The 27322-nt window shown below is 43.1% G+C and overlaps 1 protein-coding gene across 6 annotated transcripts in view; it reads left to right on the forward strand.

Moving 5' to 3' along the window:
- Window positions 1–27322, forward strand: part of EPHA5 (EPH receptor A5) — a 200407-nt gene that overhangs the window by 163610 nt on the left and 9475 nt on the right. For 5 of the 6 annotated variants that reach the window (XM_017805944.1, XM_017805946.1, XM_017805947.1 and 2 more), the window contains exons 9-16: window positions 1816–1881; window positions 8474–8541; window positions 9960–10085; window positions 11074–11259; window positions 15633–15694; window positions 16492–16701; window positions 18532–18681; window positions 23126–23319. In XM_017805944.1, coding sequence (XP_017661433.1) covers window positions 1816–1881; window positions 8474–8541; window positions 9960–10085; window positions 11074–11259; window positions 15633–15694; window positions 16492–16701; window positions 18532–18681; window positions 23126–23319 — 1062 coding nt within the window. The remainder of the gene's footprint in view (window positions 1–1815; window positions 1882–8473; window positions 8542–9959; window positions 10086–11073; window positions 11260–15632; window positions 15695–16491; window positions 16702–18531; window positions 18682–23125; window positions 23320–27322) is intronic. The other variant, XM_017805949.1, reaches the window with a different exon arrangement.

The raw sequence follows: 27322 nt of genomic DNA on the forward strand, positions 1-27322 counted from the left end.
CTAAGCACTTTAGATTTCCCATAGTGTTAAAACTCAGAGTATTTTGACCACAGGTGTATAGCTGATACGTGTGCAGGAGCAAAGCTGCATTGAGGCACATTTCCCTTGCACTTCAGCATTTTTTTCTTCCATATAAAGAGAGTGAGATCTGAAGTGCTCTGCATTCAGTGCAGTGAACTGATTTTGTCTCAGAGCAGCCCAGTTGCTGATGAGGTGCTCAAAGAGTTTTCTTTGTTTAAGAAAACAGTGAGCTCTTTTCATTTTAAGGAAGTGGTTGCTTTTCAGGTAAATTGAACTGTTGTTTCAAAAACTTTGACTTTGCATGCTGAGTGGTGTGAGGGCGTAGGATGGTCTGGTGGCAGCAACCATGAGAAAATGCCTGGGGGAAAAGGGCCTCCTATCTGAAACATAAGTTAAAGTGTCACAGCCACAGTGATCTTATGGAGATGCACCAGTTCCCTGCACTCAAATCCTGCAAGGTTAAAAGAAGAAAATTACAAAATTGACTCAAAATGCATAGTGCTTGGCTTCCCTATGTGTGCTTTTAGGGTTTGGACCTCTGGTGTTAACTTGGATCAGTGGAGTGGTTTAGAGAAAGCTGATCTGCTTCTATATTAGTATGACTGCACAAGCTGGGGTATTATGAAAATAGAAAATATTGTCAATTATAGTAAGAAATATTGGCATTGCTGTTTAGAAAATGTTAGCAAGTTGTTTTGCTGATGCAAAAGGAGCTTAGAAGACATTCTTCACCAGCTCTAATTTAAGTAAGCACATAATCCAGTATATAATTCTGTAAATCATTGCATGCCTGAAGTTATTTTGCATCATAATTTAAGGCAGTGCAGTTGCAGAATGTTAATTCTGCCTAAATAAGCTATTTTAATGTATTTAGCCATTGTAAGTTAAACTGTATAAAAGTCTGATATGCACAGAATTTTTTTTGAGAACGACGTTATGATGACTGAGGAGAAATTATGAGTGAGATCTTCAGCTGACTTTAACTGGAGTATATCTACACCACTGGGCTCTTGCTTGTACTGAAGTCTTTCCTGTTGTTTCTTCTGCACTATGTTCTTTTTCAGGGTGAATTATCTTAATAGATTTGGTAACAGAAAAATTGTTTGTGCATGTTTTCTGGCAAGGATAAAGGGTGCAGCCAGCCTTGGGTTACTGATGCCAGGTGAACCCAAAGTCTAATTAGACTAGAGTAATGGCTGAGCAGCCTTCAAAGGCAAGCTGTAGATGCATGCAGTGCCTTTCAGCTCACCATATTTTGAGTTTATTTAGGCTGAATGCTCTCACATGACTCACAGAGTCCTGCCTCTGCAGATACCTAAAGTGAGTGCAAAGCTTCACTGATACAAGGAGATGCAGAAAGGTCTCTGTGAGTTGAGTACATGCATAAGGGGCTGCAAAAGCAGGGTTTTGTATTCATCCAGTACTTTTCTTTTTTCAAAGGAGATTGTAATTGTACCACATGCACACTTGTGGAAAAAAGTCACTTTGCCTGCTTCAAGGCAGGTGCTTAAGTTTAAGCACATGGGTGGCCCCATTAATCCTAACGGTGGTACTCAAGTACAGGAAGCACATGGTTAATTGCTTTACAGGACCAGGATCTATACACTCTCCCCAAGGCATTTTTCTGCAATGATAGCAACGTGCTGTGAAAATCTTGCAGCCCAGGGTGTTAAGGTCCAAATAATAGTTGCAATAAGAAGGAAGAAATGCATATAAAAATGTTGCAAATGTATTTGCACCTTGCCAGGATGGTGGGATTATTCCTTATCCTGGGCCTTTTTGTTTGCTTTTCAGTTGCTGCGATCATGGCTGTGGGTGGGCTTCTTCTCTTCGTGCTGTTGCCTATCCGAGCCTAACATGGTCAGTGTTCCCACCTGTGCTGGCTCCTACTTCGTGTCCTCCATCCATGTTTTCTGTGCGCAGTCTGCCTCTCCCTTCCTTTCTTGTATTGGTCTGGAAATCACTTTCTCATCTGATCTCTGTACCAAGCTTGTCTATCTCAACAACTGGAAATAGCGTGACCCGAAGCAGAGTGTGTCTCCAGCAAGAGGGGAAAAAAAGCCGATATGTTATGACACGATCAATTCAGACACCTCACCAGGTGTCTAATAAAACATCACATATGCTGGAGACTCATCAAGTTCTGCTTCTTGTCGTTAAAAGGGGACGGGGGTGGTGATTTGCCCCCAGAGAGGAGGCAGGGGGTAGGCGGGAGTGGAAAGGTATTTAGTGGCATGTAACATGCATGTCAGTGGAATGAACTGTATGTCATCGACATACATGTCAATGTATGACATACACAGCAATGACATGATGCTGTTTGCCAACGATATGCTCCAGCAGTATTGGACATATCTCTGCGGGCATCAAGAGGTGCGTGTCCGTACTGCATGCTGTCCTGTTCTTGCCACCATCTGGGCTGCCTCACCAGTTTCTACTCTCTTTTATTCTCCCCTCTTTTCTAACTAATCAAAGGAGGGGTGATTTTAATTTCCGTTGGTTTGTCTGGACAGAAGTTGAGTTGCTTCCCAAAGGGAATGCATTTTAGGCCCCTGAATTGACTGTAATCTGTGCATAGATCCTCCCAAATCTCCTGAAACTCATGAAATCACCATCCCCGTCAAGTAGCTGCTTGAGACCATAGAAGGTCTGAGATATCCCACATGCATTGTTAAATTGGGATGGTTTTTCAGCACAGCTGGTGAGAGATGTGAAACTCTTCTACTGTGTTTCCTGGGCGATGCTGAGGCTTTGCATGGTGGTAGCTGGGTTGCGGTGCAGTCCTTGCTGTAGGGCACAGCAGTCTCTAAGGTAGACCATTTTGGGGTCCTCTAGTGCTGTATTTTTGCTTTGACAGAGACCTGAACCAGGGAGAAGTTTGTGAATGCGGATCCCAAAGGCCCTAAAACGGAAGGGGGTTTTGTGGTTTTTTTCCCCTGATGGAGCATTTTTCGGTTGGTTTTTGTGACTTTTCAGTTGATGCTCAGCTCAAAGTGTGTGCCTGCAAAATGTTGTTCTGGTACGTGAGCCACCATTTTGACAATGATTGTGCTGAAAGAAAACCTCCTGGTATTTCTGTTGTCTGTCATGCCTGTGCCATCAGTGCACAAGCAGTCCCTCACTGCAAGTCATGCTACAAATGTCTTCAGCAAGGCCCTCAACCAGAGTGTGACAGCAATGGAAAATACTTCTCAGAGGAGACCAGGAATGCACTGGATGGCTACAAAGAAGAGAGAGACATAAAGAAAACTTGGCTGACCTGGAAAACACCCTCTGCAGGTTTCCTCCTAAGCAGCAGAGACTAATGTAGCAACAAGCTGGGAGGGGAAAATGGGAAAAGTTACTTAAAGGCACAGATGTCATTGGCTCTGCTATAGGAAGGCACAACAACCTTTTTAGAGAGATTTATGGAGATCACTTCAGAGGGAGCTTCCTGCAAGCAGGGAAAATGGTATCTTGTTTAAATTATTTTTAATTGTTCTGGCAGTGGTCTAGGAAAGTAGGGAGTCATTCACTACAAAGGCAGGGAAGGACTAAAGGCTAAAAATACCACTGCTGGATTTGTGAAACTTCCTTTGTAAGGCATCCAAGTTAATCAGGGGTCAAAGACAGGGTCACACTGTGTAGAGGTGGACAGCAGTGCTGGGAAAGCAGCTAAGAAGATTCTGAGCCTGCAGCCCTTAGGAAGGGAATCTATTCTGGTTCCTCTCAGGCCAGCCATCTAGTGTATCTTTGCACTGAACTGAAGATCTTAGCTTGTCATCACCAGACTGCTCTTCTGATCTCATGCAGGAGAAAAGTGAACAGAAAAATGGGAAGTAACTTCCAGTATAAGAGCTGTTAGTTTTACACTAGTCCCTGATTTTGTGATACTGAATTTATTCTAGGATTTAAGCAGTAAAAGCAAATGCTGAACATGGACCAACATCACGAGTGGTAGGCTTTTGGTTCTGCCTCTTAATATCGGTATTGTTTATCAAGGATAAAGCTATTTACTGAACAAGTTATTGTCTCCACACATGAGCTGAGGCGACAGGATCTTGGCCAGATGGATGGATCTGTGTTTGTTTGTTCCTCTGCATGGAACGTAGTCCTGCTCTGCAACACGTATGCAGCTTTGTTGATTTAACATCTTGGAACAAATTAGTCTGAAATGAGCACCAGCCCCTCGTAAAATGACAATCTTGCAGTCCTTGCAAACCTCCTGTGAAATGACAGCTTGAGGTGGGTTGGATGCATTCCTCAAAACTGACTTATTGAGAAGGTGTACTTCTCAGTGAAGGTCTCACCCCTGCAAAACAAGTGGTGTTTTTTCTCTGTTTCAGAGAAGCACACATACCTCATTTATCTCATATTTAAGAGATTGAATACATGTATAAATCTCTGCAGCTGAGGTAGGAGATTGCATGCTACTTTCAGGGCACAACCTGTTCAATTGGACTGACTGCATCTAGCAAGATGAAGTCCCTTTCCTTATTGGGGATGTCTAAATGCTGTCCCTGCCTGCATTTCCAGTAATGCCTAGGCTGTGTGCTGAGATGCTTTGGCCTATGCCTGTGAAAAAAGTATGTAAAACTCTTCCACATCACCACCTTGGGGTTGGATGTCCAAGGTCCACATTCACCCATGTGTCTTGCCTGAGTTGTGACCAGAGTAGTGGCCCCAGCTGGGAAGACGAAAACTCCTTCCCTTGGGCATCCTCTGTTTTTCAGGGGGATGCCTCAAGTAGTGGAGGGGCCACACAGAGCTCAGCAAGGGGACCCTGAAGCACAGGGCAGACACAAAGAATCTCCATCAGTCCAGAGAGAATAAATATCTTCCTACCTCACTTCTTGGAGGATTTTTCTCCGTGAGTTGGCTTCTGCCATGCAAGGTAGTGGGCATTGTTTCCCAGCTGGATTCTTCATCTTTCTACCTGTCCGTTTTATATTTTATAAACCTATATAGGGATCATTTTACAACTTCACTTTTATAATCTGCTCCATAAATATTTTACAAGCTGCCTGCCAATTTGCAAGTAGTTTTTAAATAAGACATGATGCCTTAAGAATATTTAAAGTCTCACTTTTTTTTTCCTCTGATACCTTTATTGAAAAACACGGAGCTGTGCAAGGAAGACACCTGCTTTCTAGACAGAGAAACTGGGACAAATCCACAACAGGAGTAAATGAATTGAGATTCAGGTGTGCTGCTGAATTATGTTACTTTTTTGGCTGAGTGTCTCCAGCTCAGTGGGAGATGAAATGAGTGTCAGGATATTTATGCTTTTGCTATGCGTGATATAGAAAAGATATAGGAAATCTATAGTATGTACAACGATAATAAACTGGAGAATGAGTCTTCCATCGAAGCTTTTCACTCGCAGCTTTGCCATTAAATAGTAAGAGCAAATGTACATGCAGAAATGGACTATTTCACAAACAATTGGGAGCTTTTTCTTCTCCTAAAATGTATTGCAAAGCCACAATATTTAGAATCTTTGATCTGCCAGTAAGATTCACAAAGTGAATCAGAACTGTTAATCTGAAATTGAAGATTTTTATGGGATTTAGTTGGGGAAAAAGAAGAAAAAACTGCTTGTGTGTGTGTTATTTAAAGCACCTGAAGGTCAAGAAGGGACTAAGTGCAGTTTAGTTAGCAAATACATGGCATGTTTCTCTAGGTAGTTTAAGAAAGTGAGTTTAAGAAGGGCACAAGTGATTGCAACAGGCAGGTTTTGCAGCAGGCTTTATTAGTGACACCCAACTGTTGCTTGACAGTCACAGTCCACTAGCTGCCATTTCACTTTGATATGTCTTGTCAAGGCTTGTTTTAATGATTCTTTGGGTGTCCCAGAGCCTGATTTCATATGCTAATATGACATGTTGTTGTATGTGTTACCCAGCTTGAGAGAAGGGCACAGCTGGAGCCAAGTGGTTTGAATTGACCCTTTGAGTGTGTCCCTGGGCAGTAAAACATGGACTGTTGTGCATCAAGGTGTGCTTAAATCACTGGATGCAAGGGATGGCATGTTCCCTGTTTCTGTGTCCTCCATCTTTATGGTCGAAGAATCGGGAGATGCAGGTCATAAAAAGGATTATGGTAGAAAAGCATCTTTGTAGGTGAAGTACTCCAAACCTGAAGAAGAGATGAGGGCATTTGCTTCAAAAGGCAAAGAGAAGAAATCTTGGATATGTGCATTTGGTAAAAGGATGAATTGAAATATTTGTGTATTTTTAAAAGAAAAATTAAGTTATATGGATTTGTCCAGAAAAATTACTTCTGCAGAAAATTGATGTCACTTTTGGCAACTTGCAGCAGAAAAAAGGGGGTTGCCAGAAGTGGGACTTGATACTGAAACTTGTATCTCTAGTTTATTCAGTTAAAGGGGGAGGTAGTACAATGATGAAGGAGAGGGTTTGTGAACACCAGAATGTGCTTCAAAGTGAGCCTTACTCCCAGGGTCTCCATGTAGACCTAGTGCTTAGGGTTTGAGTTAATTATGCAGGACCCCATCTCAGGAAATGGCACTGCTGCTACTGGAGCAAGGCAGTGAGCACAGATGCGCAAATAACTGATCCACGTGTCCAGGCACCTCATTGCCGTTCTTGTGGGTTTTGCATTCAAAGTGTGATGGTCTCAGCTTGGTTGCTACTGCTGAAATCATGCCCTGCATGGATAGCCTGGCTGTTTATCAGTTGCAATCTGTTTATCTCCCTGCCTGTGTCCCTGGACTGCCTGTCGGCTTTCCCCTTGTCTTCTGCACCTTATCTTGATCCATTCCCCTGCGCTTGCACAACCTTTGCAATCTCTGTTTTTCCTTCCTCTCCCTATGACACAGGTCTCCCCTTCTCCCCAAGGTAAGCTTCCTCTTCCCTGGAGTAGCTCGAGAAGCTCATATTGCTTTTCCCTTTCTCAACCCTCTGGCATCCATCTCTGCTGGGTCCAGCTCAGTGACAGAGTTTTGTCATGTTCGGGATTTTGTTTGTAATTGTGATTGTTTCACAAACCCCGTACCAAAATCCTATAGTCGAAAGGCTGCTGGGCCCCTTGCATCCAGGCAGACAGCAGTTCCCTGTAATAGGACTTCATGCTGAGGGCATGTTTCATGCAGATGCCTGTTACTGCCTCCTCCTAATTGCAGTTTTGTTTCTGCTAGTTGTATGCTCCTCCTTGCTGTGAGTGATGCTGGAGTGTTCACATGCCCCTAGCTCAAAAATCACGGGCAATGGAAGAGAAGTCTCCAAGTTTCTCAGCTTTAAGTGGCTTCTTAGTAATCTGAGACTTTCTTTGAGGTTGCCAGCTAGCAGTCCCACTGCATGCTGACTGGCTTGCAGGTGTCTGTTTCAGGTTTTTCACTCTGCCAAGCAGTGTCCCTCAGCCTCATGTCCATGCAGTTTGCTGTAAGAATGATCCGGTTCCCATACCCAGTTGTCATATCAGGTCCTTGGAATGACTGGCATATACATGTGCATCCTACATACCTGATCCCATATTTTTAAATGTATGTGTGTGTATAGCAATTCTCCTTGTCTATACAGTTATCCTGTGGCTTCCTTTGTGGTTGTCTAAGTGAAGCAGATCTCAGAAATGCCACCAAATAAGAAGTGTAATGCCAATGCAAAGTCATTGCCTAGAAAAACAACAAGAAGAATGAGGGCTGAGCCAGGGAAGACCCACCAAAGACTAAGAGGAGGATGCCCTGAGGGAGATGCAATTCTGATAAGACTGTGGTTGCAACTCTATGGTAGGATTCAGCAGCATCCTTGCGCTTTCTAGTGCTACGGTGGGAGCAAGATAGGTCAGGGAGAGACTGCGTGTCTTCTTCCATCTTTATTCTGCTGGGCAGAGGGCAAATGACGGAAAGTCAGAAGATGTGCAGGAAATGCTGTGCAGAGCCAGAAATACATAGGAGACCCTTGAAGGCAGTGAGGCAACAGGTTTTGATTTGGTTTAAGCCATTACTTGGCATGCGTATAAGGTGTTAATGTTCACACAAGGCTGTTAAGTATCAAAATTTCAAGTTCCTTGCAAATGCCCAGTGGATGAAGGGGGAGTATGCAAGACATACAACATAGTGCCTGCAAAAGCTCTGCAGTCCAGGAGATCTTGTTTCTTCAATTCTTATGTTGCATCCCATTCCCCTTCCATTGTCCTTCCTGTTCTGGCTTTTTTTTTCTTCTTAATAATAGCTGCATTAGATGTAAGGTAGAGTGGAGTTGTTCAGAAGCATCTCTGGGATTTGGAAACACAAGTCCTATTGAAAATATATAGGCCTTGGGTCCTGAATCCCATTAGAAAAATTGCAAGTAGATTGATGAGCTAAAACTGGGACAGCAGCAATAGAGCCACTAGAGAGGTTGGGTTTGTCACTGCTCTGGGTTTTTGTGTTTTGTGTGATTTAAAGTAAAGAACGGAATTCTGCCATACCAGAGATGAAAACACTCTTCTGTTATGTTTTTTTTTTTTCCAGGCGATGTGGCTATAGCAAGGCTAAACAAGATCCAGAAGAAGAAAAGATGCATTTTCACAACGGCCACAGTGAGTAAAGAGAAAACGTGTATATATGTGTCTTTGGATTTCTGTGGTAATAAGAAATGCAACTGAGACATGGTTTTCTGGAAAAAAAAAAATATGGTTTTGCTGGTAATTTACAAAAGAATCATTTGTTCAGTAGGTCCCCCCCACCCCTGCTGTAAGCCCCACAGAGAACTGAACATTTGAACAACCCTTATATATGCTGAGCTATTCACACCTGTACGTTTTCAACAGATCTCTCTAGTGAGCCATTTTGATTTGTTCCTCTGTCTTTGCTGTGTGACCCATGGTGCTATTAATTTTCCTGGTCAGCACGTAAAAACTCTGCATTTTTGTGGTCTGAATGCATCAGTCCAAAATACCTGTTTGAAACCCTTGCTTCACCCCAGCCAGCCATGAGGACCAAGCCCACTGCTACTCTTTGCGTTGGATGCCTCTGCAGAGGTGTGAGGAATAACACCTACTTCTTGGTCATAGGAAGCTTTCAGAAATGCTGTGTTAATGCCTTTGTATACAAAACCCTCTGCAGTGATGCTAGAAAGTAAATCTCATGGTTACTATCAGTCCTTCCGTTCATGCAAAACCAGCGTTTGAAGAGCCTTCCTTCATCAAGTGTTGTGGGATCTGGGCATGGGTAACAGTGAGGTGCCTTTTGGGGTGGAAAAGGCAAACGCATCTTGAGTGAAAGTCAAATTTCCATTAGTGCTATATAATGAAGGCAGCAGGAAGCAAATCAATTAAGAGCCACAGTGTAATGTAGCTGTCTCATTAGACTGATGAGCAATTCTTCATGTGAGTAGCCTTAATGATTGTCAAAACAAACTTATAATATGGATAATGAAAATACTTTTTCCCCTCTCAAATCCTGGAGAAAAAGCCTACTATCGATTATATTTATACTGGTACAACCCACAGGCTTTGTACTGCAAATATGCAGTTCATTTAAATCTCAGTAAGGCCATCTGAAATAATGTGGCTGATTAATTAACTAATATGTGACTGGTAGAGCATATTTTGTTTCAGCTCTCCGTCAACCCCTATCCATCCAACTTGCTTCACAAGTTGCTCCTGTAACATCTTGGTTTTTGCACTTTTCCTCCTGGTGTACTCTCTCCAGTTCCAGAAAGGGATTCTTTTGCACCAGACCCCCGACCAGCCCATTACACAGCACCAAAAGGGACTTTTAGCTGTACATCATTCCAGCTGAGCACTATGATGTACTTTTCTAAATACAGTGAAGTTGCACATGCATCACATATAAACTAAATATCATTTTCCAAGAACAGTATTAATTTTCACCATAGAAGTAGACTTCCTTGCTGCAATGTTTTCCATCAAAGCAGAGTTCAAGGGACAGGAGTGTGTAATGCCCATCTTCCGTATTGTCATGCGCCGTTAATATTTTAAATTTGTGTCTGCAGTTAAGCTGCCTGGAGTAAGGACCTACATTGATCCCCACACCTATGAGGACCCTAATCAAGCTGTCCACGAGTTTGCTAAGGAGATTGAAGCTTCATGCATAACTATTGAAAGAGTTATTGGAGCTGGTATGGAAATGCATTTCATGACCTTTAGCAACGTGAAGGGTTGGCTTTCTTAATATAAGAGATCTGGGAAGGGCCATGAAATATTTGAGCTGTTAGTTACTCTGCAAGTGATGGTGAGCATGTTCCAACTGAAGTTTGGGACAAACCTCCCTTTGTCTGCAGTTTTGAAATGCAGTAACTGAACTGAAAGTGTCAAAAAATGGTCACATTTGGGCCAAGCTGAGTTATTTCAGTGGATGCTAAGGGAAATGAGTCACTTAATTTTCACTTTTTTTTGCCATTTTAACCTTTTTCACCTCCCTCATAAAGGCCAGTCTTAAAGAAAAAATTAAGAAGTCATCTGGGATATTAAAAAAGCACAAACCAAAGTCCAAAGCTTTAAACTTCCTTGGTTAAAAGAAGAAACTCCATTTTCTTTTCAGTTAAGCTGTTTGTTTAGATTTGCATCCAACTTTAGGAGTATTTTCAATGATGTAAAATTATGGGTTTGGGGGTAATTTACTGTTCACCAGAAAAAAAGATCCATTTGGGTTACTTTTTTTAAAAGTAGTCATAAAATTGTAAAGGGCTTATATTCTATGGAAATATATGTTAGTGTGAAAAGCTAACAGCATTCCAGCTATGTAACTTACCAAAGGAAGGTTAAAAAGCAAGTGGTTTGTGTTTTACACCTATCCATACAGGGCCATGGTATAAAATGTGACAGGACTTTTTCATCTAGTAGACAAAAGTATGAAATGAAAAAAAAGCCCAGTAGAATATAAAGCATAGCTTTTTAAATAAAGGAAAAATACATTTTTATTCCTAGTTTTCTTGTGCTTATGAATTACTTGGCTTTTGGTACACCAGCTATTTGAGATGGTGATACTGTGATGTTCAGCAATCCACATCCATGAGTGCAGGGCAGCCCTGCGTAGTTTTGATCAGCTGAGGCTGAGCTGCATCCTGGACACGCTGTGATCCCATCTTTCCTGACTTTTCTCTGAAGGTGAATTTGGGGAAGTCTGCAGTGGGCGGCTGAAGCTGCAGGGAAAGCGTGAGTTTCCAGTGGCTATCAAAACCCTGAAGGTGGGCTACACAGAGAAACAGAGGAGAGATTTCTTGGGAGAAGCAAGCATCATGGGGCAGTTTGACCACCCCAACATCATCCACCTGGAAGGCGTCGTCACAAAAAGTAGGTACAAGTTGGCGTGGACTGCTCTTCTTGAACTCTGGCCGATGGGAGAGTTGGTCAGGGGAAAAAGACTGAAGTTATTCACTTTTTGTCTGCACCTTTCTTAATTCCTCAAAAAAAAGTGAACTTCGTTGCCTGAAGTGTCACACTTGATAGGTCCAGCCAGAAACAGGTTTCCCAACACAGTAAAGGGGGTTTGTGCCCAAAGGGTTTTGGTGTTCAGCCAGAAACAGTTTTCCCAACACAGTAAAGGGGCTTTGTGCCCAAAGGGTTTTGGTGTTCATCCAGCTACAATGAATAGATAATAACTAAAATGATACGAAACTGTAACTGCCTCTGCAGACCTTGCCTCACTTTGGCATAATATGCATGGTTTAAGAGCAAACCCCTCTTTGAAGGCCCAAAATCAAATGACACAGAAATGGGAGGTGTTTTTGGCCAGTCTCATGCAGTATGTAGATGATAGAGATGGCAATATGCCTGGGATATCTGGATGCCAGTGCCTTGCAAGTAGTTTAGCAGCAAATACCACCTGCAAAATGCAAGAGCATTTCGAACCCAGCAACACCAAGCCAACCACTAAGTTTTCCAAGCAGACTTGCCTCTCATTTCTGCGTTTATTTGTTCACTTTTGAAACCACGTGATCCCCAGGGTGAGCAAAGATGTACTAGGAAGTAGAAAATGATTTCTCAGGCAGGAAAATGAGGAAGATTTTGCTACCAAGAGTCTGGGAGAGGGGGGGAACCCATCCCACAACCCCCGATGATTTCCAGCGGTCATCTTTTGAGAAACCACTGAAGCAAAGCCCACAAGAGGGTAGTACTGATGGTCTAGTGATCACTCACATAGGATGTGAGCAAGAACAGAAGGTTTCCAGAAGCAGAGAAGAAGAACGAGATTGTAGCTGAAAATGACAGGACTGTATAAAACCACAGTTAAGGCAAGGTCCCCCTGGGATCTGATAGTGATGCCCCTGGTAGTAGTTGCTCATGATGCTGGCATATAGATTATGAGTGGAGTTGAGGGCTTGAGGAAAATGTGAAATGTTGGCAAAACATCTCAGCACAAGAGTTACTGAGATCTGACTTTTCAGTTAGCAAAACCTTCCATAACTTTCCCAGCGCAGTTCTTCTCCGAATTACTGTATGCACTGAAGATAAGGGCAGGGAAAGGGACAGCACATCCAAATGTGCCCAGTCCAAGCCTCTCTGGCTGTTGGTGCTGTGCTGAGGCTGTCGAAAATGTGCAAAGGTGTTGTTACTCATTCATTTTAAAGCCTTGAAGGATCTACATTATTTGCATCAAGGATTATTTTGTTGAAAAGAGCTACTACTTTATTTTAAGGTGTCCCTTAAGTGCAGAAGCACCAGCCTCACAAGCGTGAATGGCTGTCTCCCTCTTGTCTTAATGTTTGGCAACATCAGAGCTTAGTTACTACTGTTCAAGGGGCGGTGTTTGGTGCCATGTGGCTGCTCTTGGTACTATTTGTCATTAATCAGAGGAAGTGTCTCCGACATTAGTTCTTTTTCAGAGCTGCACTAGGCAAGGTATAGAGATGCTAGCTGTTTGTCTGGTTCACATCCTTATAACCTACACAGAATCAATGCTGTTTTGCAATCAGCAGCCTTTTCTTGCATTTTTTCCCATGAAATTGCATTTCCTAAGACTTTTAAGAGAAGAAAAAAATAAGCAAAATAGATTTCTCCTAAAAATTGAATAAATATCAAAATCTCTCAGGGGCACCTTGTGTAACTCTTAATACATAAAAGCTCCAATTTTTAGTCCTCCAGGGATGTGGAATATTGGGCAGGAAGAGCCTGATGATTAGACATCCATGAAAGCTGCTATTGGCATGGGCTTGAGTCTTTCTGGCCACTGGGGCCTCTGGGGGTGGGTGGGAAATCAAACTTTCAGAGAGAATGTGCCTCCCTAGCAAGCTGCCTTTTATATAAAGTGGCTGTCTGCTCCAAAGACTGTGGAAACACCAGAAGCTCTGCTTCCAAATTAGACTTGGAGCAACTGGAGTTTGGATGCAGGGTGGGTGCATGCACCCTTAGTTTGTCATTAGCTCAGTGCATACTAGTTTACTTCATTCAGAATTTCTTCCAGCAGCGTCTTCACAGCTTTTTTTCTTTTCTTTTACATGCACTAAAACAACCTTCATGAATCACAAACTATGTTGCTGTCTCGAAGTATTTTTTAACTTCTTTTTCCCTTCAGTGTTTCATTCATTGGCCTATTGTAGATTCAGATCTTAGGGTAAAATGTCTTTGCTGCATCATGATTTATTTTGGAAGTAAATTAAGTGAAATCGAATTAGGCCATTTTTAATTCTGAAAGATAATATCATGCAGGGGCTTCATACCATTTAACTAATATAGTTCAAATGCACGCCTGAGTTAATTTGGATTAACCATCTTCATTGTCCCCTTGCAGACAAGCCCTTAGCTATTTCTGCTCTACAAAGGTAGTGACAGTCCTGTTTTCATTTGCATGCCATTGTCATGCTGATGGTGCGCACGTTGCATTAGTACTTTGATATGGGTGTCATCCACATACATTTTATGGCCACGTAATGCCAGCAGGAGAGAGCCCTGCTGACGCAGAGAGTCAGCCCAGTGCTTTAGAAGGGCCAATGTTTACTTTTCATTTACTTCATTGAAAACTATCTATTTGTGTCTTTATTTCCATGCTCTTGGATATGGGGTTAATTTATTCCATGATTACTGTCAACCTGCAGCATTCAGATAATGAAACATAAGTGCCAAAAATCTTGTTTTCTTTTCTCTGATGGCAGCCAAAGGCAGGAGTCTGGAGGAGGTCCCCCAGGGTGGTGGCGTAATGAGACACCATTCTCACTGCAATGCTTGCCTTGAAGTGTCAGAGATAAGGGACACCATGCTACAGACGAGTGTTTAGTGTTTAAAAACAACAAAAAAATTAAATTTGAGGCATTCCTGGGATTTTTCTTCCCTGCAAATCCACTGACACATTTGCCAACCAATAGCAATGGCTCCCTCCCATGTGTAGCCCATGTTGTGCGTAGACAGATGGCTGTCATCCTTGAAGATGGGGCCAGTTATTTTATTTGGGACTCAATATTTTTCATGATCCCAAAGTGCATTTCTCATATTAAAAATAATACTTTTGGCAAGTTTCAAGCTCAGGCAATAGCTGTGGTAGGAACTTAAAAGCATTAAAGCAGCACAGGTCTCTCATGCTGCAAAGGTAGTGTTTGCACAGCAATGAGTATTTTGATGGACAGCTTCAAAATTGCCTTTATTGTGTAGATAATTAAGCAGTAAATTAGGTAAAATAGTTAAGGTAATGGTAAAGTGGGAAAAATTAGGATCTATCTAAATGGTGGAATATGTGCCGATTTTTAGTATTTACCTTCCTGTGCATGTTGTGACACACAGCAGCTCTCGTTGATCATTTCTATGAAAGACATTTATAATGCACTTTACAAATAATTGGCAGCTCCTCTTTTGTCTGTGCTTCTTGCTAGCTAATGGAAATTGATTTAAATAAAAAATAATTTACATGTTCTTATAAGATTTCATTGAATTTACAAGGAATGGAGCGCACCACATTAATTATTGCTATGCCATTGTGGCAAGCTAGCGAGAAATTAGATATAAAAACTGAGGAAAAACTATATATAATTACCATTAAAATGACTCGGGCATGAAAATTAATCAAACAGATTTGGAAAAACATTATTATTCCTGTCAACAATAGGAGACCAGATCTTTTGTTAAGAACTTTGATTTCCACTTGCACTCATTCCATACTTAACTAGCTTTTGTTCTGCAACATAAATATTCCTTTTCTTACTTCCAGTTGTGTTTACAAGGGTAGTCACATGGGATTACATGAATTAGAAGGGATGTAATCCCATCCTTTCCTGCTCTTGATTTTGGTGGCTACCAAGCTCGAGCTTCAGATCGTCCTGGTTGCTCCTTTTGGGCTCCCGTTGTTACTTCAGGGTGTTAAAGCTCTAGGGAGGAGTCCAAAGAGGTTGCTGTGTGCAATTTGGCCTCTGCAAACTTTTAGCTTGTTGGTGAAGCTGAGAAGAGGGTTGCCGGGGTTCAGCTTGCAGCCTCTTACTCAGTCATCATCTAAATACTCTAGGGCTTGGTACCTCTAACAATATGGGATTACTTTCTCATCCCCTCCTCCTCAATTCCCCTACTTCTGTATATATTCTGGGAAAAAACACTTGTCCTCTTGCTGGGACAGCAGTATCTTGGTGTAGATTTACTGTTGCATGCCTGTATATTCACATGCAGATGCACTATGAAAAGACTTCCGTATTTTCATGTTTTTTAAATGAATTGCTTACAAACTCGTGCACTTTTTTTTTTTCCAGGCAAACCAGTAATGATAGTGACTGAATATATGGAGAATGGTTCTCTGGATACATTTTTAAAGGTAATACTTAGATTCTTTTTCCAGAGGGACCTTGGTTAAGGTTTGGGTTGTTTACAGAGGATTAATATCAATGAAAATGTTTGCTGGGTACTGGTGCTGTCTGGAGGGAGGAGTAACTCAGTCGTCTGTTTGATCTACATTTACACAGCATCATGAAAGACCTGGTGCATGCATTGATACGAACAGACAGGAATAAATTGGAGGATATTATGTTTATTTTAGAAGGCAGTTACCTGCATGGAAATGATTAACTTCTCCTGAAAAATTTGATGTTTCAAGAGCACATCCACACTGCATCATGGCAAACTTGACAGAGTTTTTCCATGAAATGTAAGAGCTAGAAAAGGGAAGATAGGGGAAGTGGTTAGAAATGCAATGTGACAACATGAGGAAGAGCCCCTACCCCCAAATATTCACGTGTGAATATTTTACAGGTAGGATTTTGCAATTTGATACCATTCAGTTGGGCTGGCTGAGAAACAGCCCATCCTGGTTCCCTTATACACATAGCTACAAGTGTTCACTCCCAGTCACAGTCTCTTTATCAGTCACCACTGGAAACAGCTTGCTCCTTGATCTCCAGTTAAAAGAACTACATTTCCTTAGCTTTGTCTCTAGAGATCCTAATCTAAACAGTGAAACTTAGAAAAGCTTCGTGGTCAGAGTGTGGAAGTAATGAATTATTAATTTTCCTGATTTTCTTCCCTGGAGACTTGCCTTTGCATTTTTATTCATGCACACACAATCCTGAGGGTGCAGAGACTCTCAACTCATCAAATGTCTCCTTCCTTTTGCAGAAGAATGATGGGCAGTTCACAGTCATTCAGCTGGTTGGGATGCTACGAGGCATTGCATCAGGAATGAAGTACCTGTCTGACATGGGTTATGTACACAGGGATCTGGCTGCCAGGAATATCCTGATCAACAGTAACCTAGTCTGCAAGGTGTCAGACTTCGGCCTCTCCAGAGTCCTAGAAGATGACCCTGAAGCAGCATACACAACCAGGGTGAGTTAGGAGGATTTAGTTAGGATTGAGATCAAGAAGACCTTATTCCCTGCCACATTTTAGTGTTCAGGCTCTGTAGCAAAGAGGTTTCTACAAATCCAGGGCCTCTAAACTGTGCATGAGGGTTTGATCTGACGTTAACAGTTAATTGTTATCAGATTATTTTTGCAGAAGCCTTAAATTTATAGTGGGGATAGCCAAATAAGGCAGAACTTCATTAATAACTTTCAGGTTCAGGTTGGGTACATGAGTCAAATAGCAGGCTTTGCAAAGTTGCCATGCTTCCAGCTCTACTCTGACCTCTTTGGTGAATACTAAAGGGAGGAAAGAGCAATTGCTTTGCTCGGGTACCCATGTGGAGACGTAAACCATGATCTTTGGAATAATTTGACTGTTTTAAAATGTTGGTAAGTGTGTAATGAATGCCCATTGCAAATAATGCACATTGCCTCCAGTGTTACCCTGAGTAATTTGAAGGTAATTTCTCCCAACCCGAGAAAGAGCTTCTCCAGCCTCAGTGCTCTGCCCCTGTTCATCCTCGGTCAATCATTTCAGGACATCATCCCACCTATCCTATTGCAAGGCCACATGGCCCCAGCACTGAAGAGGGGGAGTGGACAGGACCCATCCTCAGCAGCACAGACTTGGAGAGAACCTCCAATATTAATGGCAGTGATTGGCACACCTGGACGTGTCCTGTTAGTGTGTTTTTCCAAGGGTATTGTTTTGCGGGTGGTGGGAGCTCTTTCAAGTCACATTGCCAGTTCCTGCAGAGATCTGGGAAAGGTCTTTCAGCTCTTGGCAGTCACAGCCCCGCAATGGGACTCAGTGCACAGCTGGACTAGCACTTCCCTGCAGGCTGGAGGGCTCTCGGCCAGCCCTGCTGTAGCTGCAGTGTGCTGCCATGTGCTAATTGGCACTGCTGAGAATCTGGCCCTTCACTTAAGGCATGCCCTGATAAGGCTGTGAATAATTATTGGAAGAAGAGACTTTGTAAAAGTTGCTTTGGAAGCATGTTCCAAATCCTGTTATTTTTCCAATAACAAACACTGTGAGGGGGCATTCAGGGAGACCTTGCAATATTTAGCTCAACAGTAAGAGGAAGGGACTTCACAGTAAATATTTTTTTAATAAATCATGGGAGACAACTCTTTAAACCCAATGAGAAAAGTATTCCTTAGTCCAGAATCCCCTTTATCTCCCCTTTTCCTTCCCAGAGCTGGTCTGAAGTTTGATTTCTAAAATGATAGAAAGGGGAAAAGGAAACAGCAAAGCACATTTGACAGCTGTGGCATCATCTTCAGTCCCACAGCAGAGGCTAAGCAGGCTGGTCTTTGCACACACAGATTTCTGTGCCTACACAGATCCCTCTGCAGGATCGGGACTGCATTTAAAAAAAAAAAAAAAGGCATTACTTCTGCAGCAATTTGCATGAAGTCCTCATTAGATCAAAGTCTTCCTTGGCTTCAGAGCTGTCTGTTCCTCCCCCGCTCGCTCTCAGAAATGGAGGAACTGTATTCCCTTACCAACCCGTGCAACATAATTGAGATGTTGATCCTATACATGTCCCAGCATTCAAACAACATTCAAACAACAAACCTTCAGGACAGCCAATTAGTAGGCAGCCTACAAATGCTTATGGGCTGAGATAATGTGGAAAGGGGCCCCATGCTGTCAAACAGATTTACTTTAAAATTCGATGTCTCTTTCCAGAGAGAAAATAACATCCCTTGGTGCTCTGAGGAGAACTGTTTCGTCTTCTTTTGCATGTTCTCTACCCTCCTCTGCAATCTGTTTTTTGTGAGTTTTTTCCATTTATTTTCCTTTTAGGGAGGGAAGATCCCCATCCGATGGACAGCACCTGAAGCAATTGCCTTCCGCAAATTCACATCGGCCAGCGACGTCTGGAGCTATGGCATAGTAATGTGGGAGGTGATGTCCTACGGCGAGAGGCCTTACTGGGAAATGACAAACCAAGATGTAAGCACGTGTGAGAGTTGCTGTGTGATGGGACTTTGAGGCTCAGCATTCATTCTGCAATCAGAGAGGCAGAGTGGGGACAAGATGAGGACAGCTGCTGTAAAAATGGCTTTGGTCCCCCATGCCAGACAGAAATGATCCTCCCATTTGATGCTCCTTTTTTTTGCAGCAACCCAGAACAGGCTGTGCACAGAGGGAAATGTGTCTGCACAGAGGCAAGCCTGCTTCCCCCAGCAGACTGCTGGAGCTTCACTAATGTTGTTAGAGCTGGAGCCTGTCCCTCCTCTGCTTAATGACAAAGGCCTGCCAGGGAATAGAAGCTGATAAACTGGCAGCATTTCAATCGTGTGTTCAAACCCCTGCTGCCATGTAAAGCAGCAACTCAAGGGAGTCATGGTAAGGGCTTTGTTTCCGTGCACAAAAGCTGGGTGATTTGATCTAATGACAGCAGTTCACAGAGCTGCATCTTGGTTGTTCATGCATTGCTGATCTCAAGAGAGTAGTTTTGCTCCTGTTGTGAACATCTTGTAAGTTTGTGCTAACAAAAGCTCTTATGATTCATTTGTACACTACCCTTCAAGTAGTGTCCCCTTGCTCCGAGGTTCCTTGAGCTTCTAACCTGAAGGCCACCCTCTGAAGCATCTCCAAACAGGGACGTGCCTGGGGACACTGTCTCCTGTCTGACTTCAGCTCCAATCCCAGCCTGGCTAAGGATCTCTTGTTCCTACTTCAGGGCTACATTCTACCCTGAGCTCACCATCAAAATCTGTTCTTGTCCAAGGGTAAAAAACTTAAGCCTGGGGTTGCCAGATTTTCTAGGCCCCTCCTTCCTCTTCACATCTCCAAGAACATGACAGTGAAGGTCTCTGAGGATGCCAACTAACGCATGAGGTCGGATTCACCATGAGGTATGCGGGGCAGCCCTGCTGCCTGTGGAGATCCTACCTCTGGATGGGTTTTCACCATGGGTTTCCTCTGATCACATCATCTGATGTTTTATCCTTTCTTCTTTTTTTGAGCAACATCCCTATCGCCATGACTTTCTGCCGTTTCACTGGCAGCAAAGGCTCTGGCTGAGCATCCTGCATCTCCTGCATTTTCTTTGCGAGCCTTTGCCATCAGTGGATGTTACTACCTGTCATGCTGAGCTGCTGTCTCATCTCACTTTGAGTCCAGGCATGGAAGCGGGTGGTACCTTTGAGACGGTCATGCCACCTGAGCACGTTGTTTGGCATGAATGCCCCATCGCTTCTGCATTGCTGAGACTGTCACATTTGCAGGAAGTTTGGTACAGCAGTATGTGTCTACACAGGGATTTATCTCAATCAAATGCACAGACTTTCTTCCATAGTCTGTACAGAGAATGCAGCACTTGAGAGCCAAGCTTTTTCACTCACACTGAGCACTGTAACTATCTTTAGTGCTGATGCACTGGCATGGCACAGATGTTGTTCAGTAAATGCCAGGCTAAGATTAAGGCTGGTGCCAGTGAAATAATGCTCCATGGCCAGGGGAGTCCCTTGTCTGGATCATAACATATGAACATCCACACTTTGCAGAACTGTTTCAAAAAACCCAAATGCCTCCATACACTGTGGGGCATAGAGTGAATTTCACACTTGCCTGGTGTGAAAGCAGAAAGCAGAGGACTGGTGAGATATTTATGAGCATCAGTTCCTGCTCAAGCTTTGCCTGTGTAACCTCTGTGTGTTACTTGCCTCTGCCTATGTGCAGATGGCAAGTGCCTGGATGGTGGTGGCCTCGGACCTTAATTCAGGGCTGGGGCATGTTCCTCTTGCAATTCAGCATTGGCTTTTGTGCAGAGGACCAAGGGGTCACATGAGTTTTGGACTCAGTTGCACCAGAGTTTCTTGTTGCATGGCTTGTAATTAAAGGACACCATTTGCAAGCAGAATTGATGATGAGAAAAATTATTCTCACCATGTTACAGATGGATTGCTTTAAAGGAGGTGCAGTGCAAGAGGGTAGCAGTGTTGTAACTGCAAAGGCCACAAACCACATCTTAAAGTCATACTGTTCTCTAGATGGCCCTCTAAAAATATGCTTTGGTTTGACCACAAGATAAAGCTTTGATGCAGGAATCGTTGAGAGGAATTTCGTGACCCGTGTTGCACAGGTTGCTAAGATAAATGATCATAGTGGTTGCTTTATAGTATTCGGAGTGGTGGGTTTATGAAACACAGAGCTAAAAGCGTTGCTTTGGTTTACTGGAATGGACTATCCCAAATGTCCTCTCACAAACATCCGGTTCAGATATCCCAATCCATAAGTGAGTAATACTTGTCCAGAAGAGGGAGAGGGACAAAAATACCTCCTTAGGTGCAAATTTTAGCTCCTCAAGTCTTACAAAGCAGTACACACCAATGAATGGAACAGCAAATGTGCCATTTTCTCATTTTCTAAGCATTGTGTTGACTACAAGTGACTTAGTCTTTTTTGTTTCATTCTTTTGCTCATCTTATTGCTAGAACTCAGAGGGTACCTTCAGATGCAGGAGGGTATTTCAGCGTCCTAGCTCCTCGCAGTATTTTGACACCATTTACATTGTATGGCCAGGATGAACGACATCCTGTAAATTGAGTTAACACTATTGATTGTGCTGTTACTGCCAGGAATATCAAACACGCATAACCCCACTGCAGATGTAGTTCAGATATTCTGAGCTGGTGCCAGATGGTCTGCTCCCTGTCTTGCTACTATTTTCTTTCTGCTGCAGCTGGAGGGGGATCCATTACTGTTATAAATACACACATGGACACAGCAAATAATATTCTCATGGCTGTGCCACACCAAGGCTTTTTTTATAGGGCAGCTGCAAATTTGGAATCAGGGACCAGCTGGAAAGCACGATGTGAAGAACAGACAGTGCAGATACCATACTGTGGTGGGGCTGGGTTTTGATGCTGGGAGCAACAGCCAGATCTTAGAAGAGATTGTCTTGCACGTGTAGGTTGGGTGGAGAGTGGTGCAACTGCTCCACTGACAGATGAAATCTTAGATGGGTGCACAAAGACTGCATACATTGTGGCCGAGATCTTCAGATGTGCTCGCTACCCTTGGAGGAGATCATAAAGCCTCGCCTAACTGCCTCTCTACTGCGTACATCCTTAGGGAGTTTGAGGTTCCTGCTACTGCTGCTCAGCCAGCCTGGCTCATTCCTAGGACTCTTCCACTTAACAAAAAGCTCTGTGGTGGAGAACAATTCGAAAGCAATTCATGCCATCCTGAATTTTGGAGCCTTCTGAAATGCAATGCCAACTTGATGCAGCTCTTCCTGTACTGCTCATCTAGGTCTAAAGACCATGAAAACAACTTCCATCCTAACACCTTAGCCTTCTTTTTAAACACAGGATGTTTTCAAATCATGAGACGGTGCCTAGAATGAATGTCATCTGTGGCATTCAGTTCTTGGAGTCCCACAGTGAAGCACTGTGGTTTTCCACATAGCAAATATCTGCTTCCACCCTCTTTTGGTCAAGGAGTCTTGGGAGTAGAGGGTGTGAAGATGGGCTGCTGGAACTCTCTTGGCACAGACGCAGACCCTTGTGGCTTGAAATGTGAGCTGCATTCTCCTGAAAATTGTAATGGTTCAAAATGGGAACTGCTGGGCTTGGAGCCCTGCTGTAAATCTGCCCCAAACTGGGGAGAACAAGTTGCTTTCTTAAATTCTGCCCTCATTTATTCATTTCTGCCTTTCAAGAGGGCAGGCAGCACATGTGCATACCACTTGTTTTAGATATAAAACCATAGATGGTTTGTATTTGAAATCAGTGCAACAACTCCCCTGGTTTTAATTTACATACTCTTGGGCTGACATTTTAAATTCCTGGCAGAAATGCGGCCACACTGAGAAACGACTAGACCCAGACAGTATTGAATGATATATGAGATGGTTGTTCTGCCTCTGCCTTGAATCCATCCATCAATTAGCATTCAAAGTCTCTTTTGAAATACAGTCAGACGTTTATTACTGTAATACAAATTTGTGGTCTAGCACATGCCTTTTCATTTAAAAAGAAACCAACATCTGAATAAACAAAATCAGTGCACTCCATGAAGATGCCAGAAAGCTCTGTAGGTTGCTTTTTGTGGACTTAGCATAGGCTCCAAGAGTTTCCTGCCATATAACCTATTGACCGCAACTGAGCTTTGAACAAGTACAACCTGACAGTCTGGCCCCCTGGTTGCAGCAGTGCCTTGGCTTTCTAGATTTACTTTGCAGTGACCAAAAATTGAGTTATTCAACATCCCATAGAAAATATGAAAGATAGAGGGTTCAGTGGACTTGCCTTTTATAGACAGAATTGGGGTGTGGCAGGATTCTACATGAGTCTATTGCTGGTTCCAAATTTCTGTATTTAAGTCAAGTTGCATTTGGGAAAAAGGCAAGAGGAAGAAAAGCCTTGTGTTTTGTCTCCCGTAGGTGATTAAAGCTGTGGAGGAAGGCTATCGCCTGCCAAGTCCCATGGACTGCCCTGCTGCTCTTTACCAACTAATGCTCGACTGCTGGCAGAAAGACCGCAACAGCAGGCCCAAGTTTGACGAAATTGTCAGCATGTTGGACAAGCTCATCCGTAACCCAAGCAGCTTGAAGACGTTGGTTAATGCATCGAGCAGGTACAAACGCAAGCCAGAACCATTTCTCAGATCAAGCTCCTTGTCTGAATACCCACTTCTGGGGTTGAATTCTCTCTGATTATTTAGCCTATGTGCATCTGTGGGTGGATGTTCCTCCAGCTTCATTATGTCCAGGAGAGTTTTCTCAAATCAACTTTTTCTATTGCAGTCGGCAGCCAGGTGAGCAGTTCACTTACTTTAAATGCAGTGCTGCTGCGACAAAGAAAATTACTGTGGTCTGTCTTTTAGAAACAGGAGTTTCAGCAGTATTTATAGGTCTATGATAAAGCTACCTGTGCTCTACTCCAAGGTTAGAGACAGCAAGGCTTGAGTGCATGAAGTAAATGCTGCTCAAATTGTCTGCCTGTTGACTTTATTTTGGTAATACAAATGAAGAGTATCTCTTGGCTAAACTTTTTGGATGTGCAAAGCTCAGAGATGTCCAGGTACATCCTTTCACAACTACTCCCAGGCGTGCTAGGCACTGCTAAAAGTTGTGAGAGATTTGGTAATCATGAGAGGATCTTTTTGGTTTCTAACGCACTCAAACACTTCGCTAAAACAACATTAAATAAATAGAGCAGCCAGTTTGCATTTAAACATGAATCTGAATGGCTACACAGCTACAAGTAAGGTAAGCACAGTCAAGAAATAAAGCTGCACTTGGGGAAAAAGAGCTGAATATTTTTTAATGAGTTTTAGTACTGGCTTCTCCACCATACTGGAGTCTTGGACAGGCTTTTTCTGTGAGCCATCAGTGTTGCTAATCACTCAGTCCCTTGCAAGGTCATGAAGGAGTAATGAATATGTATATCACTGATCCTTCACTGGTGGCAGTGGAGCTCCCCTAATTAACACTGGATAAGGCCCTTCAGAAAGACTTATTCTCAGAGAAGGGAAAAAAAAAGAGATGTTGTTTTCCTAGGACAGATATGAGGGAAATAAGTTGAGGTTAGACTGGTGGTGTGGACCAAAACAGATATACTATTGTAAGCTTATAGTCATTTGTCTTCACACCTTCCAAGTAGGTCTTGCACTGCTACATGTGGCCCATTTCACCTGTTGCAGCTGGACATCTCCACAGTGGCATGTCCCCACATTTGGCATTTCATGCACTAAAAGAGAAGAACCTGAAATCTCTGTTAATTTTTAAATACAAGATGGATCTGATTCCTTGGGCTATTTTACATGCATCATTTACTGTCTGAAGAAGAAATTACTCTTATTAGCAATTAGATGTAATGTCAGTGCCAGCAAACCTGCAGGAAAAGGTTTATGATAGCATAAAATATATGATATTTTTCTTTTATTTTCAGTTCAGAACAGTTATTTTCCAGACCTGTTATGCAGTGGCTCATGCACACTTTTATACCAAACTGTTATGCCAGAAAAGAGGAGAGTAGGCAGCAAACCATTTCCTTGAGCTGCTAAGCATTTTGCTGATGTTTTATTCCATGAACAGGTCCCTGTAATTCCAATCCTCTGCCTTTCAGAGCTGCTGTGAGTATTTTTGATATGGATGGAGCACCTGAGCAGCCAGGCTTTGGGGCTGTATTTCCGTACTCATAGATTGCTGTGCCCAAAACATAGTATTCAAAATGAATCATAATTTCAACGTAGAGCAGCTGTAAAGTATTTTTTTATATATGTAATGTGTTCTTTATGGAAATTCTCATTAATGCAAATAAGGGAGGAATTCACTCTCTACATTACAGCATGTGCATATCAGTAGGTACCTCCTGACATTAGTGATGAAAATCCACTTCTCATTATGATTACTTAGGAGTTTTGAATTTCTCATGTGTATAAAATGTTATGGGAAGCCATTATGTTCCTGGTACTGCAAGTATTCACATTTTATTGGACCCTTCAGCATTGCTATTAAGTAAACAAATAATACTAATGTGCTCATAAAATATATGAATATTCCTAAAGTGCTATAATAATATAATATCCCAGCTCCCCTTCTAGTTGAAAGTCTTATAAATGTAATACCATCAGAGGCTGATCCAGAAAATGTTTTTTTACCTGTGGATAATAATCTTCACACTAGGCTTATGTTAGCTGTATGTCCCGCTTTACAAAGCAGGCGGCAAATCTAGTTTCTTTCCTGGCTGACCTTGGACAAGCTCTCTCTGCTCTCTGCACATCATTAGTAGGGTGGTGGACCTGTCTGTGGCACGAGTCGCTTGTGCTAGGTACTCTATCGATGCTTCTGCCATGGTGAAGGGTTATTATTTGCCTGAATTGCTTCTTCCGTGCATGGCATAACTGAGCAGGTAGCAATTGCCATGGCGAGGTCTGGAGTGAGGGAGCAGTTTACCTCTGGTTTCAGGGCTGGAGCATGGCTGGAGCATTGCTGCTCTCTGCAGGGCTCACTGGATGTTGTCTGCATCTGAAACTCCCACATGACTGTGCAGGAGCAGCCTCTGAAGTGTTAACAGCAGCCTGCCATTGATGGACACTGCCGGGAAATGTAATTTGGGTTTCAGCTTCCAGGCTCTGGGCTGCCTTAAGTTAATTATGAGCTTTAAAGGCAGAGGAAGAAAACAGAGCAGGAGGAGTGAAACTGAAGACTTTGAATTCAGAGTGACTGGGGGAGCCTGCTTGTAGCAGGGATCACAGAATTACGGAATATGCTGAGTTGGAACAGACCCACAAGGATCATCGAGTCCAACTCCTGGCTCTGCACAGGACCATCCCCAAGAGTCACACCATGTGCCCAAGGGTATTGTCCAAATGTTTGTTGAACTCTGTCAGGCCTGGTGCTGTGACCACTTCTCTGGGGAGAAGGTTCCAGTGCCCAACCACCCTCTGGATGAAGAACCTTTTCCTAATATCCAACCTAAACCTCCCCTGACACAACTTCAGGCCTTTGCTTCAGGTCCTGTCACTGGTCACCACAGAGAAGAGATGAGTGCCTGCCCCTCTTCTTCCCCTCACAAGGAAGTTGTAGACTGCAATGAGGTCTCCCCTCAGTCTCCTCTTCTTCAGGCTGGACAGTCCAAGTAACCTCAGCTGCTCCTCATACCTCTTCTCCTAAACCATCTTTGTTGCCCTCCTTTGGACACTCTCCAGTAGCTGAATATCTTTCTTATATTGTGGTGCCCAAAACTGCACACAATATTCAAGGCAAGGCCACCCCACTGCAGAGCAGAGCAGAACAATCCCCTCCCTCAACTGGCTAGCAACGCTTTCCCTGATGCCCCTAGGACATGGTTGGCCCTCCTGTCTGCCAGGGCACAATGACTTGACCAGGACCCCCAGGTCCCTTTCCTCAGCACTGCTCTCCAGCATCTCATTTGCCAGTCTCTGTGTACATCCAGGGTTGCCCCATCCCAGGTGTAGAATCCAGCACTTCCCCTTGTTGAATGGTTGGTGATTGCCCAGTCCTCTAATTTGTCAAGGTCTCTCTGCAGAGCCTCCCTGCCTTTAAGGGAGTCAACAGCTCCTCCCAGTTTTGTGTCATCTGCAAACTCGCTTAGTATCCCTTCCAGTCCTACATCCAAGTCATTCATGAAGATGTTGAAGAGCACTGGGCCTAAGATGGAGCCCTAGGTGACCAGTCCTCTAGTGACCAGATGCCAGCCTGATGTAACCCCATTCAGTATTACTCTTAGTGCTCGGACCCCTGAGCCAGCTGTTCACCCACCACATGATGTGTTTATCCAGATATGCTGGACATTTTGTCCAGAAAGCTACTGTGAAAGACAGTATCAAAAGCTTTACTGAAATCCAAAAAGACCACCTCAACTGTCTTCCCTTGATCAACTAGGTGGGTTACCTTGTTATAAAAGGAAATTAGGTTTGATAAGCAGGACTTTTCTCTCATGAAGCTGTGCTGGCTGTGACCAATGACAGTGTTGTCTTTCAGGTGTTTTTCGATACCTCCCAGAATAATCTTCTCCATGACTTTACCAGGCACTGAAGTGAGACTGACAGGCCTGCATATTCCAGGGTCCTCCTTCTTGCCCTTCTTGAAAATTGGAACAACGTTTACCAA

Source organism: Lepidothrix coronata, unplaced genomic scaffold (genome assembly GCF_001604755.1).
Source record: "Lepidothrix coronata isolate B3197 unplaced genomic scaffold, Lepidothrix_coronata-1.0 Scaffold13, whole genome shotgun sequence".
Classification (NCBI taxonomy): Eukaryota; Metazoa; Chordata; class Aves; order Passeriformes; family Pipridae; genus Lepidothrix; species Lepidothrix coronata.